This window comes from Microtus ochrogaster, chromosome 5, assembly GCF_000317375.1.
Source record: "Microtus ochrogaster isolate Prairie Vole_2 chromosome 5, MicOch1.0, whole genome shotgun sequence".
NCBI classification, from domain to species: domain Eukaryota; kingdom Metazoa; phylum Chordata; class Mammalia; order Rodentia; family Cricetidae; genus Microtus; species Microtus ochrogaster.
The window spans coordinates 62,527,449-62,547,418 of record NC_022012.1 but is presented as its reverse complement, the minus strand read 5'-3'; the positions used below and the strand labels follow the sequence as shown (position 1 = coordinate 62,547,418).

The window sequence follows — 19,970 nt, the reverse complement described above, 5'->3', positions numbered from 1 at the left end:
GGAAGGAAGGAAGGAAGGAAGGAAGGAAGGAAGGAAGGAAGGAAGGAAGGAAGGAAGGGCTAGATTTACAGTATTGTGAAGAGACTGTATAGAGAAGTTTCCTGTTGTTGTGTTGTGTGTTTGTTTGTTTGTCTAAGCTTCCTTTGTGTAACAAGAAAACACCCAGTGAAGAAAAGATTAAAGAAAACACAAGAGGGCAGAGGAAATATCAATTCAAAGATCTGTCATATGACATCTTGCCTCTGCATGATTCTTGTGTTTTGGGTCTTTTGTTATATGTCAACATGCTTTAATCCTGCTCTTATAGGCTCTAATAACTGGTTACTATTATAATCCTCATTTTAAAAGTTGTGAAAACAAGCATGCAGAAGATGAATTACTCACTAAATATGAGGATATCTGGAAGGGGTGGAATCAAGAAATAAATTCAGATAGCCTAAGCAGAAGCAATATTCCCTTACCCACTAGTTTATAGTTTTTCAGGTTAATGGAAAGAACCAAAAGGGATGGATTTCCTTTTACCAAAGACAAAAAAAAAGTAAAGGAAGATGAATAAGGCAACTCAGAACAAGATGAAATCAGAACGTGTGAACTTTATCATAAGATGTAGTGTGACCTCATTTTGGACTTCTGATTAAAAAGTAAGAATGGAGGAAAGGAACCAGGGTCAAAGTTTAAGATATAAAGAGTCTGGTGAAATTTTAGAAGGGTACACTGCAGCTTCAACAAAAGAATGACAGCCTGCTGAATGCTGAAGTCCTACTAGATGACAAACCATGAAGACTGAACAATCTTCACATTCAGCAAACATTCCCAGAGAGTTCTTCAGAAGAATAGTGGAAAGATCTGGTTGTAGGTAAAGTTGTAAGGTCAAACTGGGGAGTAATATTAGCACGTTAGGAGAAAGTTCACTTGCATGGCAGATTGTGTTTTACAACTCCAGGGAAGGAGATTTTTCAGGTCAACAAGAAATGCTGGTAATACTGAAATATTAACGCACAACTATGACATATTTCTAAACATATCTATACAATTTAGTAATTGATATATTTTAATATGAGAAATAGGAATATATGACTAATCAATTAAATCTTCCTTGAAAAATACTCTTACTAAAAGATGATGTTTTTAGTATTTTGGATATGAATGGTTTTTTGCTCTATATAAAGGATTCTTAGACTCAGAAAGACAAAATCTATTCGTGAAGATTTTCTCATTCATACACAGCCTTTACCTTTCAATTTCTCTTCTGAAATAGGTCATCACTTATATGGCCCTTGCTGATACCAATCTCATGGAGTCAAATGACCCTTCCAGTATAAACTGGCTACTATGGGCAAGTCTGCAAAACTTGAATGGTTGTGATTCTTGTGTGTTGTTTTTCATAGCCTTGACAAGCAAAGCTAAACTAGGAATATAATACTAGATCTCATATTGCTGGATAGTTGCAGTTAGCACCACAAAGGTATCAAAAGATGAAGCTGTTTAATATAACTGAAATATAAAATATGACCATAATCTATCATGCACGATCATTTATAAGCAGAGAGTAGCTACAGTATTTGTTGGAATAGGCCGCTTGTTTATTTCCCAGCTACCCAGACTCCCAAAATAATCATTCAGAAACTATATTATTTAAAACATTTGAAAGGGAGCAGGTACTTACTCAAAGTTCACACATTGGGTCTGTGTACTTCTAGCAGGCCACATGAATGTTCTCCAATGCCAATCATAAATATATTATAATAAATATTGTAGACTAGCATATATACACATATATCCAGGTACTGAACCCTTGGTGATATATATATATATATATATATATATATATATATATATACTAGAAATTATTAGGCAAATGGGCACATTATATAATAAAACTTTATTTTGCAGACACCTGAAGTAATCATATTTCTTTGCTCACTGTCTGCAGCTGTGCCTCCTCAACAAGTCACTGTAATTAATTAATCTTTTAAAGTTATTGAAGTAAGACTAGAACATAAACTAATCTAGCTACCATATAAAGTTCTAGAAACTTACTTTACATGTCTACACTGGGGTTAGACCATGAAATAATGAGGAACATAGAGCAGGGATAGATTTAAAAAGAGAATACATGTCTGTTACTTCTCCCAGTAAGTAGTTGTTATCTACTTAAAGTAATACAACTCAATCCATATTTTCAGAGTTCTAATACACTTAAATGTTAAAAACATAAGCATCCAAAGTGCTTGTCCAGACTTTCTCATTATATATAAGTCTTAGAAGTTAAACACACCAACATTTCATAGCAAAGAACAATTCTCATTTGGGCAAAATATTCTCACCTTATTGTGTGTGTCCTGACTAAGGAGAGTGGGGGACTTCTCCTGTTCATCCCTCACTGAGAAGGAGGACAAATGACTGAAGGGTCCTGGGGTAAGACAGTCAGCATGAGACAAGGTCTGTGGATGCAGCAGGGACTTAACAGGAGGGTAGAGTTTAGACTGATATAAAGGATGGAGAGAGACAGGCCTGTGAGAGATGGCTGCATCCTAGGGAGAAAAGGCACAGGAGAGATTAGTGTATGAAGTCAGGTGTACCATGACTTACCTATGAGAGATGTTTGCTAGAACTACTAATGAGTAGAAAAAATACTCCTTATAAGGCCTTCCTCACACAATACTTGTCATCATAGTAAATACGTTGTCTCTTTAAATAATCTTTGCCACCCCACCTCCAGTCTTTCCTGCAAGCAAAATAAGGGCTTGCAACATATCTCCTGAAGATGCTGTTTGTTATTCCTGAAGGTACTGAGAGGAGAAATGGACAGGAAAGAGCAGAACCTATCCTCAGGGGGCTGCTTGGGCCCAGGGAAGAGGAGACAGTAGTTGAAGTTATTAACTCAGGAATGCAGCAGATTTGGTCTAGAATTTACCGAAGCAACAGGAAGGAATTAATTTATGAGCTGAGGCACAGAAGCTTGGGGTGTATTCATTTGTCCAGCTGAGCTGAGCAGAAATAAAGGCTCAGTCAGAGATGAGTCTGAAAGGAATAAAGAGCGTCTCCAGTTCTAGGGCCCTGTTGTCTTAGTCTGACAGTTCCACAAACAAGAGAGCTGGTTGTAGAGAAGGCATTACTATTGACGTACTATTAACATGGACTATTATTAACACAGAAAAGGGATGAATGGAAGACCTTGAAGGAGTGAGCAAGTAAATAAGAACATGAATTGTGGCAAAGGAACAAGGAATCAAAAAAAGTTAGAAAGAGCCAACATGTGTATATGATAAATATCTGTTGTTGGAGGAAGGCCTGCTTGCTGGTTCCCAGTTGCCCAGATAGCTTAGACCTGAAATAATCACATGGAAACTGTATTAATTAAATCGCTGCTTGGCCCATTAGCTCTAGCTTCTTATTAACTAACTCTTACATATTAATTTAACCCATCTCCATTAATCTGTGTATCACCACATGGCAGTGGCTTACCAGCAAAGTTTTGGCACGTCTGACTCTGGCCACAGCTCCATGGCATTTCTCTGACTCTGTCTCCTTTCCCCCAGCATTCTGCCTCATTCTCCCTGCTTACCTAAGTTCTGCCTTGTTATAGGTCCAAAGCAGTTTCTTTATTCATTAATGGTAATCACAGCACACAGAGGGACTCCCACATTACCTCCCCATTTATGTTTAAATAAAAAGGAAGATTTTAACTTTAACATAATAAAATTACATATAACAAAACAGGTATCAAACAAGAATTACAGTTACAATATTTTTATCTACTTTATCTTTTATCATAACTAAGAAAAACTATATTGTTTGTCTATTCTTCAACTCCATCAAAGAGTCCAGAAGGATATAATATTACCTAAGTAAATAGAAAGTACATTGTAAGCAACTTCCAAAACTCTAGAATTGACAGAGACATCTCACTATCTGAACAGCCAACCAAAGTTCTTCTGTACCATTGGGGCACCCAACTTCAGCCTTCAGGCCCATAGTATCCAGAAGACTTTTCCATGAAGCAGCAAAGACAATTCCACCTATATTTGTCAGTCAGTTTCTTCTGTGTCCTGCAGAACATCTGGCAGACTCCTTCATGTAGCAGGAACCCTGAAGGACCATCTCACCTTTAGGAAAATTCAGCAGTCATTTCTCTATGGGCCCTGCATGTCCAGTTAAGTAATCCAAGCAGAAACAGTTTCCTATCCAAATGACTAACAAACTCCATAAAGAGCCTCTTCAGTGCTCATCTTCCTCTTGAAGTAATTGGTGCTACCAGGAGCAGATATATCTCATTGTCATGAAAAGTTCTAAGTTATTAAAAACATTTTAAATGCCATATTCTGTAGTCTTTGAAAGGTTTGAAAAATACCTACCTATCTGAAATACATTTTTGTACATTTAGAAAATCTAACTAACATGACTATAAGCTTGCCTATTATAGACGGGTATCTATTAACTTATATTTCTTAATTATATATAACATTTTTAAATGAGCTGCACAAACTTAATCAACTGCAGAAATATACATTTAATAAAATTGACCTTAAATTTATGTCAATTAGTCAAGATCCATACCAATACAAAGTATCAACTCTATAGCATGTCCGCTTTAAATTTAAACAAACATTTATAGACAATATTTGGGAATGTGGACACAGTTCTCTCCAAACTTCTTCCTGCTGTTTATTGAGCAAAGTAATTTTTGAAGGGCATTAAAGGTGACCTTTTAGGGGTTCTTATTCCATCAAACCACACCAGTCTGGAAGCAATCCACAGGTTCTCATCTTCTGTGGAAACAAGGGAAGAACTTCTTTTCCAAAGCAACATATCTTTAGACCCAAATTTGGAAGTCATGATACTTTTATAATAAACATGCTGATTTAGCTTATCAGCCCATACAATAAAATTTCTCTCTGTGCTTAGCTCATTCACAGGAAAAAAAATCAAAAATAACAAATAATATACATAATCCAGACTCTCTGTGAATTATTAATTTTTACATGGTTTATTTTTCTTTACTCCTTTTAATCTATGATTATTTGTACTCTGACTCTTTAAAGAACTAGATGTTCACCATATTGAAGAATAAAACAGCTGTTTTAGGGGAGCCGCTTGTTTATCTGGCCATCCAGAACCAAAATAAACCACACAGAAACTGTGTTAATGAAAATACTGCTTGACCCATTAGCTCTAGCTTCTTATTGGCTACCTCTTACATATTAATTTAACCCATCTCCATTAATCTGTGTATCACCAAGTGGCAGTGACTTACCCACAAAATTTTAGCACGTCTGATCTGGCCATGGCTCCATGGCATCTCCCTGACTCTGCCTCCTTTCCCCAAGCATTCTGCCTATCTTCTCCTGCCTACCTAATTTCTGCCTTGCACCGGTGCCAAGCAGTTTTTTATTAATTAATAAATAAAAGCAACACATAGCAGAAGGACCTCCCACACCAATCTGCATAAACAAAAGGCTAATATTTATAGATACATAGCAATATTTTTTATTTCTGAAATCTTACATGCCAGAAGATAAATTGATTATCCAACAATAAAAGCTCTAGGACATTACTGCATGACAAGCAACCTACTTTCTTATTTTTCTGACCTCAGAATCAAGCAAGGGGATGCTAAGGTAGATACTTATATTAACATTTAATTTATAGAAAGATGATATTCTTGTAACTTCAATGATGTACTATAATACTTCTATGCTGCATAAGCAATAAACAAGTATTTTTGTTCTTGGAAGAAATTTAGTATAAACTAATACATTTGTATTAAAATGACATTTGATAAACAGATAAACCCAAATTATAGCAAAGTAATATTAATATTTTATATTCATTTACTTCATTTTAATCAATATATTTTTAATTCTCTGATAGACCTTTAAAACAGTAAATGAAAAATGCTAGTTATAGGAGGAACATTACTATTAATTTAATTTCTGTGACTATCAGTTGATTCATTGAGAATATCCAGGAATACTACCTAAAATGTTGACTCACCCAAGAGTAATGAATTTAGCTCCTTTTCCCAGTTAGTACACATTTCCATTCATTTTGTTGTTTGGTGTGTTTGGTCAATACTTCTCAAACTACTCATGCTAGTAAGCAACTTATATGAAACACATATTAGTGTTCTGTAATTTGGTTGAAATATATTCTAATTTTATCTGATTTCTCAGTCACATAGTTACTACTTTATTAACAACCAATTGCATTATTTAGTATCAAAAGCAATTAATGGAAAATTGTTTAGCAATGGCAAACCTAGCTGTAAAAGAACAAGGTAATGCCGTTTTTGATAGTTGAGAAAGCCTGGAAAAGGGTGGCTGAGTTGTCTGTTGTCTACAGACTATTAGATTTCCTGGAAGGTGAAGTACCAGTTCTCTGAATGTCAGGAGTTGTCGAGATTGGTGAGAAGTCATGTGGCCAGCAGGTTCGGAAATCAAATAGGGTCAAGCTTTTTGTAGTTTGATAGAAAACACTAGCCTGCACGCTTTCTCCATCTGGCCAATCTCTAACTAAGGAATGGGTCTATCTTCACACTTCTAGGAGATCAAATGTTGTCTACATCTTGTCTAAATAGTCAAACAAAACGAAAAAGCATGGTTTGATCACTATGGACACCCTAGAGAAGGTTGAGTATTGGCCAAGCTAACTTGGGTCCTTGGCAATCCAGGAGGTAGATGGAGATGAAAAGATGATTGACAGATGAGAAATTTTAACACCTGAGACATTTCTTCAAGCTCTGAGACTTGTGTTACCAAATCAAACCAGGACTGCTTGACTGTGACACTGTATCATGTGATTTATTCTCCATTTAATTGCCAAGACTTTGCTCCATTCTCTAAACAGTTCTTTGTTCTAATTTTTCAAAGCTCTTTGTTTCATTAGCTTCTGGAAATATTAGTGTTCATTTTGTTTAATTTATGTTTAAGTGCTTTAGCTAATTTTGCTGTGCTGTATTTTGCATTGAAGGTTTTATCCACGTATATGAATATTTAATGGTTGCTAATGTCATTTGAGTCTGGCACAGAGCTTCTTAGAGATACTGAGTTCACACACTGACATTTGAGTTCACTGTCCAAAATATGATAGTCTTAAGAATATGGAAATCTCAATAATTTCTGGGTTTTCTTCTTTGGGCTGGTCAGATCGCTCATTGGAAACTTTCCAAACCACCAGGCTGAAGGTCAAAAGAACAATTACCAGCAGATAAAACAGGCTGGGCTATAGTATTCTGAGATGCAGTAGGAGAAAAAAGGAAAGGGTATCAACATGAGGCACAAGGCTTCGGGCTGTGCCATTTCCTGGAAAGCCCAAATGCCTTGTGTTGTGCCAGGTGTCTCTTCAGTCTGAAACCCAATTTTCTCTAAGCTAAAAGGAAGGGAGAATGCCAGCCACTGAGAAACAGGGGCTTAGGGGTAGATATGAAATAACTGGTTTTATTATTTCTTATTTTATCGGCTGTTCTTTTATCTCCTCTGGGAGGTTATCATCAGGCACATCTAAATCTTTAGCCTGTTGAGAGCTCTAAGGCAGGGATGGAAGAAGGCTTGTATATCTAAGGAGCCAGCTCAGGATTTAGTTTCTACCTCTCATATCAGTTTCACCGCATCAAAATGCTGTTAAGCCTCTAACATTCTGCTGTCTTGTGTCCTAATCGTTTTCCTGAATTTGTGAGCACTGTTATAAAAACACATCCACAGAGTAAATTTTAAGAAAAAAAATATTGATGGGGAGCAAATTTAGAGATGGTGTTCAAGTCTCCATCCTCTTTTGAGTCACCTGAGAGGTTCTGTTTGATGAAAGTGACCCTTTAAAGTCTACAGAGAGAAACTCTATTCCTTCCTTGCATATCTCGAATCAATCCTACCTGCTGGGTTGTAGCTTAAGGGACTACTGGATTCTGTGTGGGTGAAAGTGAGATGTTTACATGGCTGCTCATAGCTGAAAGTGGACTGTTTCCTTTCTGTGAACTCCCTGTTGGGTGATGATGACAAGCTTTGCTGGCTACATGAAATACTTAAGTGGACATTCTTAGATGAAGATCACCCACAACTGTCTACAGCACTGTCATCTGTGCTCTTGAGAGCAACTTAGCAACTTACACCACTTTCCTTGTTTCTCTTTTGGTAACTGGTTTGGTGGACTACTCCAGGAAATATAGCTCTGAAATTTTACATATCTTTCTCAAATTATTTCCTTTGAATTTGCCACTGTAAAAGGTGAAGAGTATTGAACTTCTAGTGACCTCTGTTCTGTTAGCTATTTCCACACTCACTTTTAATTTTGTATTTTATATTTTCTCCCATTTTATTACTCTCCTAAAAACAGCTTGCTATTTCATATAACTTTCAAAAAGTAAATTTCTTGTTTGTTATTTATACAGTTTTCTCCTTTTTAGCTATCTAGTCTCAATTTTAACACCATTCTCTTGCTTTATATATGCAGCAGATAATGATCATTTTTCTAAACAATGTTTTCTTTAAACGTCTCTGTGGTTTTTGCTTTGGTATTGTTAGATTTTCCAAAGTGAATAATCAATTATCTTTTATTCTCTTTCTTTTCTTCATTAAGCATATTGACAATTATACATTTTTTTCTCAAAGACTATTTTAACAACTTCTAGAGCAGTCTAATAAATAACAGTTTTAAGTACTAATATTTCAGTATGCTTTCTTAGATAGACATTAAACTGTTTTTTTAATTGTATTCTATTTTATTATTTAAGAACATGCCTTGGTATTATTATAAAGTAACCAATAATTATTTAAAACATCAAAACATAGAACAATCTAAAAAGACAATGTAAATAACATTTCTCTATTTTATGAACCCAGATACAGTCTCTAACATCACTTTTAGGATGCCGAAGGACATATTGTCTGGTTTCACAATAAATCACAAAGCTTTAATAATCAAATACTGTGATAACAGTGTAGAGGAGACGCCCAGGCCAACAAAATGGAGTAGAGAGCCCAAAGTTAAATCCATCATGACCTTTCATAAAGATGTCAAAGTATAAACAGGATGGACACATGTAGAAGAATGAAATTGGACCCTTATATCATCTACAAAAATTAATTCAAATAAATATTCTGAAAAATTATAATGAAACGTATTTAGGCTTATGCAATGACTTTTTGGATATATAACCATCAACTGATACATAGATGAAATACATAGATGAAGAAAATATAATATGTACACAGCATGAAACACTATCTATCCTTTAAGAACGGAGTCCTGTCATTTGTGACACAAATTTTTGCTGTGGGACAATGGTCTGTACCCTGTCACTTGTATTTTAAATCAACACTGGTTGGCCAGTAGCCAGGCAGGAAGTATAGGCAGGACAACCAGGCAGGAAGTAAAGGTGGGGCAATGAGAACAGGAGAATTCTGGGAAGAGTAGGTCTGCAGTTGTCATTCATACACAGAGCAAGCAAGATGTGACTGCCTCTCTGAAAAAAGCACCAAGCCACATGGCTAACACAGACAAGAATTATGGGCTAATATAAGTTATAAGATTAAAAAAAAAGCCTGGGTAAATAGGCCAATCATTTTATAATTAATGTAGACCTCAGTGTGATTTCTTTGGGACTGAATGGCTGCAGGACTGGACAGGACAGAAACTTCAGACAAGAGATTTTTATTGTTGTTTTGTTCAGTGAAAAAGCCAAATACTAACAGGCACTGAGTTATATAAATAATATATTGTGCACTCTGGAAGAGTTGACTTCATAGAAACAAAGAGTAGAATGTCAGTTAACAAAGGATGGGGAGAAGGCAGGATGTGTAATGAGAAATGTTGATTGGTGGGCACTAAGCTACAGTTGGAGAGGAACAAGAAGTTCTGGTGTGCTGCTACAATGTAGGCTGGCTGGAATCAGCAGTTAGATACATGTAAGATGCTGGCCAGAGGGCATATAGCCTCACTTAAGCAAATTAAATGAGTTAGGGAGGTCTAAATTATACAACAATTCTATAACTGGCAACCCTGTACTATATTTGAAAATGCTGAGAGATGAATCCAAAGCATTCTTCCCAAAATGGCAATAATAACAAGTATTAAGGGTTCTATGTGGAGTAATAGATATGCTACTATGATTGAGACTAACTTAAAATCTATAAAAATATCAAAACATCAAATTTTATACCTAAAATATATATGAATTTTATTTGTTATTTAGAAATCAATAAAAGTGGGTATAAAGAAGAAAAATAGACATTTTATTTTGAATTTCCTCCTTAGTTAAAAATTCATTGCAAAGCAAATATTTTATATATATACATATATATGTATGTGTGTTATGTGTGTGTATATACACACACAGATGTCAGGAAACTCAGTGGGGATTCTCAGTTTGTTAATGCGTAAACTTTTGTGGTCTGACAAATATGCATGTCTCATTTCGATTTTAACAATTAGTAGAAGGTTCTATTTGTCCTATCATAAAGATTTACAATATTAAAGAATAGCTTTTTGTCTTGCTTGGCATTGGTTGTGAGATTACAGAATTCAAAATCTACTTATTAGATGCAAGTCAGAAGATCAGTGTTTGTGTTTTCCATTTTCTCTGTCATAAGCTGAAAAATGATTTAAAAAGTTTTGTCAGTAATATATTTTCATGTGATCAAAATTTTATATATGGATATTAAATTTAGCATTTAGATACTCTGGTTATATTTTCCTTTTGAGTTTTTTCCTTTAGCATTAGGAAAAAATATTGACTTACTTAAGGAAATATGGCCCATTCTGAAGGTGTGTGTGCAAGTGCGAACAGAGGTCAGAGGTAGACTTTATGATGTCTTCCTCAATTGGATCTCCATCTTATCTTTTATCATCATCATCCTATTGGCTAGACTGGATGAGCAGCAAGTCCACAAGAGTCACCTGTCTCCCCTCTGCCCCTTTGCCCCAGTTTTGGGGTTACAGGCCATGCTGTCACAGCTACCTTACATCTGGGGATCTGAACTCAAGACCTCATGCTTGGGCGTCAGTACCATACCCATTACACCATCTCTTTGGTCTAATTCTTCTATATCATCGTTCTTATCTGTGGTTCTTAATATAACTGCACCTTCTTACTGCAATCTTCCTTGGACTTTCCACAAAGCAATGTGCCTTACACTCTCTGAGGACTGGATGGGGTTGGGTGGGAGGTGTGCAAAGGCAATGGGAGGTTGGAGGGAGTGGGAACTTGGATCGGTATGTTTTAAAAATCTAATAAAAAAGGATAAAAAATATATTCTCAACATCATCCATGTTTTTCAATAAGCAGTGCCTTTATTAATAAGGCTGTTTACTTTAGCCTGTGCTTTTTGCTAGTTTTCCCTTAAGGCTCAAGAATGTCACTTTTTGTGTGCTTCAGATTTAGAGATTTTTATGTGATAATATGAAAATAGTTTATAGTGTAGATTCTGATGTAGACACATAATAAAACTCAGTATCGTTAAATTCCTCATTACAAATTCCTCGTTACTCATGTTCCCACAAATCTCTAAGGTTTATTCCTATGTGTTTTCTTAATGTTTGATTACAAGAGATTTCCACTAATCATTTCACATTTCTATAGTATATTTATTATGACAAGAAGAATAGACTTATCCCTTCCTAAGTTTGGTTGTCCACATTTTTATGTTTTTCCTGTAAAGAGAACTTTATTTACCTCAATAATTCTTTGAAATGTTATACATCTTGAGTTATGCTGTCTTCAAACAATACTGACAACTTCATAGGCCCTTCATGCCCTGAGTTTCTGACTCTGTAAGTATCTTATTGTGAAGCTGTATTATTGGTTAAAATGCAAGACAAAATTATACACTTAGGGTTAGATGTACTCACAGAGGATGTAGCTAAATGTCTATATTTCAAATGATTGATATAGTTAAAAGACTAGTCTACTTGTCAAATTCAATATTTTAAATTTATATCGATGGTTATAATGCACATAGTATTTCTTGTTATTTATGCTTGTATCAGTAGTAATTAATTTCACCTAGATTATTGCAAAGTTTGCTTGACCATAAAAAAGGGAATCTATTTTGTCAGAATTATTTTAGTTAAAATACTAAAATGGCAAATACAGGAGTAACTCTTATGAAATATAATTAGACGCAACAGGATTAAGAAAAAATATACTGTGCCCACCCAGACAGCCCTGGTATCTCATGAGGCTTCACTTTGAATACCCTTTTGAGTTCCAACCATTTAGCACTTAGTCTACAGAGGATAATGAACAAAGCACAGACCTCCCTACTTTAAGTGGGAGCTGCACACTGTAAGGGATCAGTGCATGGATGTTGTAGGCTCTGCACACCTAGGTATTCCAAGACTTGACATTGCCACAATAGCATGAAAGCAGCCTTGACAAAACGCAGGTAAACGGGAACAGTCATCTTCCAATAAACTTGTGTATAAAGATGCTGGTGGACCAGATTTTGACCCTAGGCCATGGTTTCAGACTCCTTTTTCAGTTTATTATCAGAGCACATTAATAACCTCTCAGGTTTCATCCACATCCTGTCTTATCCTAATGAATTATCTTGTACTCAGTTTGTCGCTATGGAAATCGGTTTTCTAAATGGTCTGAAGGGATTGTCATTCCCCTCCACCTCACTATTCAGCATATGAATCTTCAAGCTCTACTTTCTAAAGGACAAAATTCATATGTGTTCTTGTTAGTAAAATAGGCAGTGTAGCTATTTCTGGTAAAATGTTTCAAACCACTTCTTGCTCTCCTCATAATTGCTCTCTTCAGTACAAAATTACTTTTTAAAAATTCACCAAACTTTAAGCCTTATTTAAGTTTGATTATTGAAAAGGAGCAAATTATTTTCATCGGTTTTGATATACGGTACACAGCAAAACTTCAAGAAGACATGGGAGTACGGAGCAATAATATCCTATTCATTAAAGAAAAATTAGGAGACAAATATGTGGTAAGCAAATTGATTTGGCTCAGCCTAATTGACAGAGACATCAGAAAATTAATGTCACAGTCTTGTCTGGGGCACTGGCTATTCTAGGAAAAGGTTACCTTCTCCTCAACCATTAAACTCTTAACTTCAAAAGCCACTTCCATAGCAATAAAGGGGCATTTTAAGGCACTTTGAGTACTTCTCATTAAAGACTGCAGATCTCAGACTCGTTTGTTCTGTTCCTAGCATTTTAAAAGTCACTCCCTTCACTGTAGGTTGGAAGTGATCATGAAAATCCCTGTCTCTGCAATGATGCTGACCCCTCATGTTGAACATTATCTACAGAACACAGGCCAAGTGTGTGACCCAGAGCAGTGGTGGAGTCCTGGAGCCCAAACTCCATGCTCTAGACATCTGCCAGCTCTTTATTGGAGCAGTAAATTATATTAGCAACTGTTCAAAATCATAAAATCTGTCTTCTCTTCTAATTTAAGGCAGTGGCCAGTTAAAGTCAAGGATAGTTATAGTATCTTCTGGAAGAATGAATCCTTTATCCAGAATGAATTTGCTACTTTACAGATACTATCGCGGAACTCACAATACTATATACACAATACTAAGAGATTCCGCCTGGCCACAGGTTATGAAGATCTGTCTAGCAAATAAGGCTTCCTAACTATAAATGTGAGGCACAAGTTCTGGTTCATTGATGTGGGAGTGATAAACCTCAGTTTTGATGAAGTTGTGTGCATTTTAAAAGCAGACATATTTAAACTAACACATCTATTTTGAAAACTGATGGGAACCAAAAAATACACGAACTTGTGAATCAAGAAAAATTTAGCATATGTTTAGCTATTTCTAATTATATATACATATATAGATGTGCAACCTAACTTTCAAGATAGACTTTGGGTCACAGTATTTAAAGTGTGTGGGGTCTGACAGTTTCACAAAGCAAATGGATCAGTATGAAGATTGTTGATACAGACACTCAACAACAGAAGGAGAAAATAGACAGTTCCTTATGGCATTGGCAAAAGAGGGTTATATACTGAGTCTCTTGCTTTTCTATTTCTATGGTTTATTTCACATCTTATACTATTCACATATTTAGAGGATTTTTTAGATTGAGAAAATGAGAAGGTAACTTATTTAGAAAGCTGCTGTGGTCCCTCAAAATGGAAAGGAGATACACTCAGAAGTCAATCTCCTTCTTCCACAATTACAATGACTTTCAAACAGACATTTTAAAACTGTATCCCTCCAAAGCATCCAGAACCCATGGGCCACAGTCATTTCATTGACTTATGGAAACTTTCTTCATAACAACCAAGATATGGTAGCAGCTTAGGAGCTGTCAATGAGGAATAGATAAAGAATATGTGAACTGAGGCAATAAAATAGTAAGCATTCATAACAAAGGAAATTCTGCCATTCTCAACAACATGGATGAAGAAAAAAAAAACATTATTTCAATCACAAGAAAATCAGTCACAAGAGGATAAATACTGCATATCTTACACATAAAATACAAAAAAGTCAAACTCACAGAAAGTGATAGCAGAACAATGGTGTCCAGCAGTACATGGTGGGGAGGGTTAGGAAGATGGTGGCTCATGTGCTTGAACACTTTTGTTCATGTTTGTCCTTCCTATTACTCAAGAAAGCTAAAAATGAACTTCAACTTAATGCTTAGGTGGCAATAATAGGACATACTTGCATGCAAAAGATAGTCATTAGTTTGTTTGTTTCAAGGTACATTTTGAGGACCACGGCAGAGGTAATATTTGAGATACAAAGTATTTGGGTTTCAAATATCTAGAACATTGAATATGAAAATTCTGTTGGAGAAACATGATAGATCAGAGTATCAAAGTGCAATTCTACACCACAAATCAAATCTTACCAAACACAAATGAGTTGGGAAAAAATTCATGTATTTTATGAGACCATAATTCAATAAAGTTAAAAATCAATGTCAAAATAAATTACAGAAACTACATAAATACGTTAAGAATGAAAAAAGCATTCTTGATCAGAGCAGAAATTAATGAAATAGAGTTTAAAGAACAATAAAGACAACTTTTGGTTACTGCAAAGAAAGAAGTACCAATAATGCACCTTTAGAAGGAGAATTGGTCTTCCTCCAAGGTTGAGTCCTCTGATTATTTATTCAATATCAATTGGTTAGTTCTAGAAACAGGCAACATTGAACAACTCAGGTTGCATTTATATGTTTATCCACTTAGATGTATGTGAAAAAAACAATGGCTAAAGAGGCTGTGAATTTGGGTGATGTGGAAATGGAAGGGGAGGGAAAGAAAATGGGGAGTAAGTAATCTACTTATATTAAATCAAAATAATAAATTAAAATATAGATTCAGTCAAATAGTTGATTCTTTGGAAAAATTAACAGTATTCACAAACTACTAGCAAAAATTAACCACAACCAAAAGTGATCTGACATGATTAGAAATAAAATAAGAGTAATGTGAATTGCAATGTGATACAGAGAATCAACAGGGAGTATTTTGAACACTGTATTATAAAAATCTAGAAAAGCTAGATGAAATGGGTAAATTCTAAGACATATGTGCCCTACCAATATTAATTAAGAAGGATGTAAACAAACAGACCTACAGCAATGAATGAGACTGAGGCAAAAATAAAAAATGTCCTGAGATTGGTCCACATTCTACCAAGCCAACCAGGGAGTCCCAGGAAGCATGTCTGTCCCCATGGTCCCTGATGGGATTGCAAGTCCCTACTAATACACATGGCTTTTTAAAATGTGTTCTGCATCTTGAACTCAAGTCATGCTGGTAAACATGGTGAGCGTAGCTTCTGACATCACTAGGAGACACAACTTCACAGCAAGCTCCCTGATCTTCTGGCACTACCCACACTTTTAATGGTCATCTGACAAACCTCCCAGAGAAACTGGAGTCAGAAACTGTGCAGACAAAGATGGAGATAAGCATAGGCAGTATCCTGTCTTAAACCAGGAGACATAACTGTACCAAAGGCATATCATCACAATTTCTGCAGTGCTAGACACAGGCTGCCTTGACTCTCAGTTCGAGGTGACCTAGAGATTCCTGTGAAGAGACAGGGAAGAATGCATCCTCCCACAAGACCAAACAAATTCTCTAACGCTCTAACCTGTGAATAGCATCCATTTCATACAACTGTCTTCTGTTCTGAAGTTTTATTGTTTAATTCTTTTAGGAACAAACTCAAAATGGAATTTAGAAAATCTATTTTAACAAGGCTCTTATTTTCAAACTGGATTGCACTTTCTATGAGAGATTCTAAATATGGCAATGGCCAAACCCTTGAGTAAAGGTGGGTAACACAAGTTTTAGGACACATCTATGTAAAGTTTTCACAAAGATAGTCTTCCCCTGGTGAATGAGGGTTTATCAGGCACTACAGCCCCACCAATTACTCCTTACTAAGGCCTTCTACTGTTGCAACAGAAGTAAGCAAGCCAGACTTCTTAAATTTACTTAAAAACAAAAAACAAAATTGCTTAAAGATTCTTACCCCTACCTATATCAGATAAAATGGGACAAAAAAAAGAAGAAGTCTCTCTTAGCAACATTAATGCTGGAAACAAAAATTACAATGCTTTGGTTATGATTTTACAGTTTTGATGTGAAGACAAGGTCAAGAGAAATTTAACCCCCCAAAAAGAGTAATGAAAGCTTAAATATAAGTGAGCATATCTGATTATATCCTGGAGGAGAAATATTATTATCTCAAAGGGACATGTTTTAATAAATACAAGTGAGAAAATTGGTTTCTTATGTTATCTATTACATGATAAATTGTATATATAATATATATGTATATATATATGTAAAGAGTGTAAAGAAGAGAGGAATAGAGGGAGGAGATGGAGGGAGAAACACTCAACAAAGATAGCACTGTTTGAGAAAAGCCAAACCTTATGGATTAACCTTTAGAAATGAAGGTAACACTACATAAAGATTCTGTTTTTCACTTCTTGAACAGTCTAAGTTGTTTAGTCATTTCTATACCTAAAACAGTTCATGTAAACATCTTACCTGAAAATATGAGTCAAAATGTCATCATACTTTAACTATTATTTATGACAGAAGAGACTGAACCACCCTGATTGAGAATAACTTTTGAAAAAGTGGTAATTTCTGTCATTCTGTATAAAAGGAGGCATTGTTCACCTTATCCGTGACAAAGATATTTGCCTGTTATTTCACCTGGGTGGAGCCAGGAAGGGCAGATGGAGGCCACAGTTAATATATAACTTGATGGATAATTAAATAGAAAACCTGAAAGTTGCTCACATCATCATCAAATTGGAATATCAAACAGAGGGAAATTGGGAGGGAAGGGAGACAAGCTGAATGTTTAAAAATATCAGGGGCAGAAAAGAAATGAGATGAATACAAAGAGGAGCTTTCCTCGCAGTGATCTTTGTATGTTTCTGTGGATGCTACGGAAGAGAAGTCTCTAGAGCAGTAGTTCTCAACCTTCCTCATGCTGTGACCCTTTCGTGCATGTTCCTCATGTTGTGGTGACCCACCACCATAAATTACTTTCATTACTACTTCATAACTATAATTTTGCTACTGTGATGAATTACAATCATGTATCTTATATGAGACCCCTGTGAACAGATCATTCAACCCCAAAGGGGTTGTGGACGATAGGTTGAAAACCACTGTTCAAAACATTAATTTTAACCAAAACACATCCTCTTCTCCACTGAAACATATCAGAAGGAAAACGAGATGGAAAGGGCTTATGTGCTAGGAAACACCCTTTCTCATAAAGAAAAAGAAGGTGTCTTTGGCTAAGTTAAGTCAAACAATAGGAGTCTTACTTTGTTTCAGTCCAGACCTTCAAGTTTGGCTCTCCAAGACTTCACCGGGGGAATAACATATCTAATGTCAGGGATTGCATTATTAATATAAAGAAGAAAAATATTTCATATATTTCTTTGTAAAAATTAATTTAGTCTTTAATATTAAAATGAAAATATTTGGTGGAGAAAACACCATTACCTAAGTAGATTGGCTCCATGATCAGCAAGTCATTGTTTATTTTGCATGCTCACAAATCATCAAAACAAGCTTAACACCATTTTCTCTCAGATCTCTGCACCTGCAGCATGCTCACTAGACCAATCAATGCCAGTCATTATTTCTAATTCTGCCTTTAGTTATCAATGGGAGTACTTTTCAAAATACATGGTCATCATTGTAAGTCCCTGTAAATCCATATATTTAGGGTAGAATGTGAAGATTCAAAAGGACCATAAGTTGATACACTAATAGATTTGGAGTTCATTTCAGAAAAGCATAAGCTTCATTCAAAAGAATTTTGATTGTTATGTTTTGTTTTATCCATTTAATGCAGAATGATACTGTCTGCCCTAGGGCATTTTGATGTAAAAACCATTAAATTAAAAAGTCTCAATTGCTAGATTTTGCTATAGTCTCAAACTTTGCTTTTAGTTGTGAGAAGCTATTTCCAGACAATTTTTCAGCTCCTAATCTGTTCAATAGGCTGCCCAGCTGTATCATTTGAGCTACAATAAATACATCTCTGCTTAGGCCCATCATCTTTAGCATCTGACACTTTGTAACAGCGTTTTGAAATCATATTTTATGGCAGTGAACCTGCTAAGGAAAATTTATGAACTTAACCATCCCATCCAACATCTCCTGTCATGTGGAACTGCCCCCGGTACGAGAGAGATTAGTGAATGTGAGCTGCTTCAATTTGGCTGGCTCTCTGCCTAAGGAATTTTCTATTACATGGGCGAATGAGATTAACCAAGTTTGGAAACATTCGATTTGTTCTATGGCAGATTGAGAGAGAACAGAAGTGAGCGGAGCTGAACATGAACGTCTTCTGATGAAGTTCTGGTGAAAGAGCAATGCCAGCACCATGAGCCCTTGATACCAATTTTTTAAGTGGACTTAACTACGCACATCTGTGAGCTAACTTTGCAATCTGTTTCATTGTAGATTCTGGACACAAAGGATTTATACATCGTGCTCAACATCTAGAAAGCAATTGAGCAAATGTGCGTTTCCTGGCTGTGCAGTGGCTTCGGGGTTCCACACAGCCGGCAAATGAGGCCAAGAGAGCTTTGGAATTCACACGTAAATAGAATCCTAGATTTCTTTTAGTTCTTAACATCCTGTAGTATCCTGTTAAGTAAGATATCCTACCCTCAAACAAGGATATATGAGAGAATTAATTAATGAAAGAAAGTGTAAACACAATTATGCCTGCAGTCCACAAATATTTGAAAAAAATCCAGATATTTTCATACAATTATCTGGAAATGCACAGATGTAAGTTATAACAAAAATTAAGCTTTAGACTTGCATAATCACAAAAGAGTGGTGAAAAAGGAAAAACATCAATTCTTTTCAATGACAAGAATCTCCTGCACTATGCATGGAATTCATCATTCCACAAGACAATGAGGGGATGATTACAGACAAATTAACCTGATATGCTACAAAGGAGCTTTCTTGGGGAAAATTAAGCTTCAAGATTAGATAAAAAGTAAAAATCTTTATTTTATAGCAGTTAATCAAATTCTGAGGAATATAATTGCATGGATAATAATATGTGAAATTTATTTTAACATCTGTAGTTCGTTCCTACATAAATACTACGTTATATTCTAAAAACCTTTATACAATGAATTCCTAACCCTAAATGTCACATTAATCTTTAAAAAAAATTAGTGTTGTACAAACAGTATGTATTTTATACATGTTTTATTGACATTAAATTTGGTTTGCTAACAGGAATTTCTAATTCTGTAATGTATAGAACTAACCATGATAAATTCCATACCAATAAACTTTCTCCCCAAAATGGACATAGGCTGTCTGTCTCTAAACCCCCTTAAAGATTCAAACTCATAAGACCAGAACAGTTCCACAAAGTGACCAGAAATAAACTGGAATTTTTTTTTTTTATTTTTCGAGACAGGGTTTCTCTGTGGCTTTGGAGCCTATCCTGGAACTAGCTCTGTAG

General features: G+C 35.5%; 1 protein-coding gene across 4 annotated transcripts in view; it reads right to left on the bottom strand.

The window, feature by feature from the left end:
- Mlip (muscular LMNA interacting protein) overlaps positions 1–19,970 on the bottom strand; it is a 256,970-nt gene that overhangs the window by 36,473 nt on the left and 200,527 nt on the right. For all 4 annotated transcript variants that reach the window (XM_005347604.2, XM_013346338.1, XM_026778907.1 and 1 more), the window contains one exon: positions 2,328–2,534. In XM_005347604.2, coding sequence (XP_005347661.2) covers positions 2,328–2,534 — 207 coding nt within the window. The remainder of the gene's footprint in view (positions 1–2,327; positions 2,535–19,970) is intronic.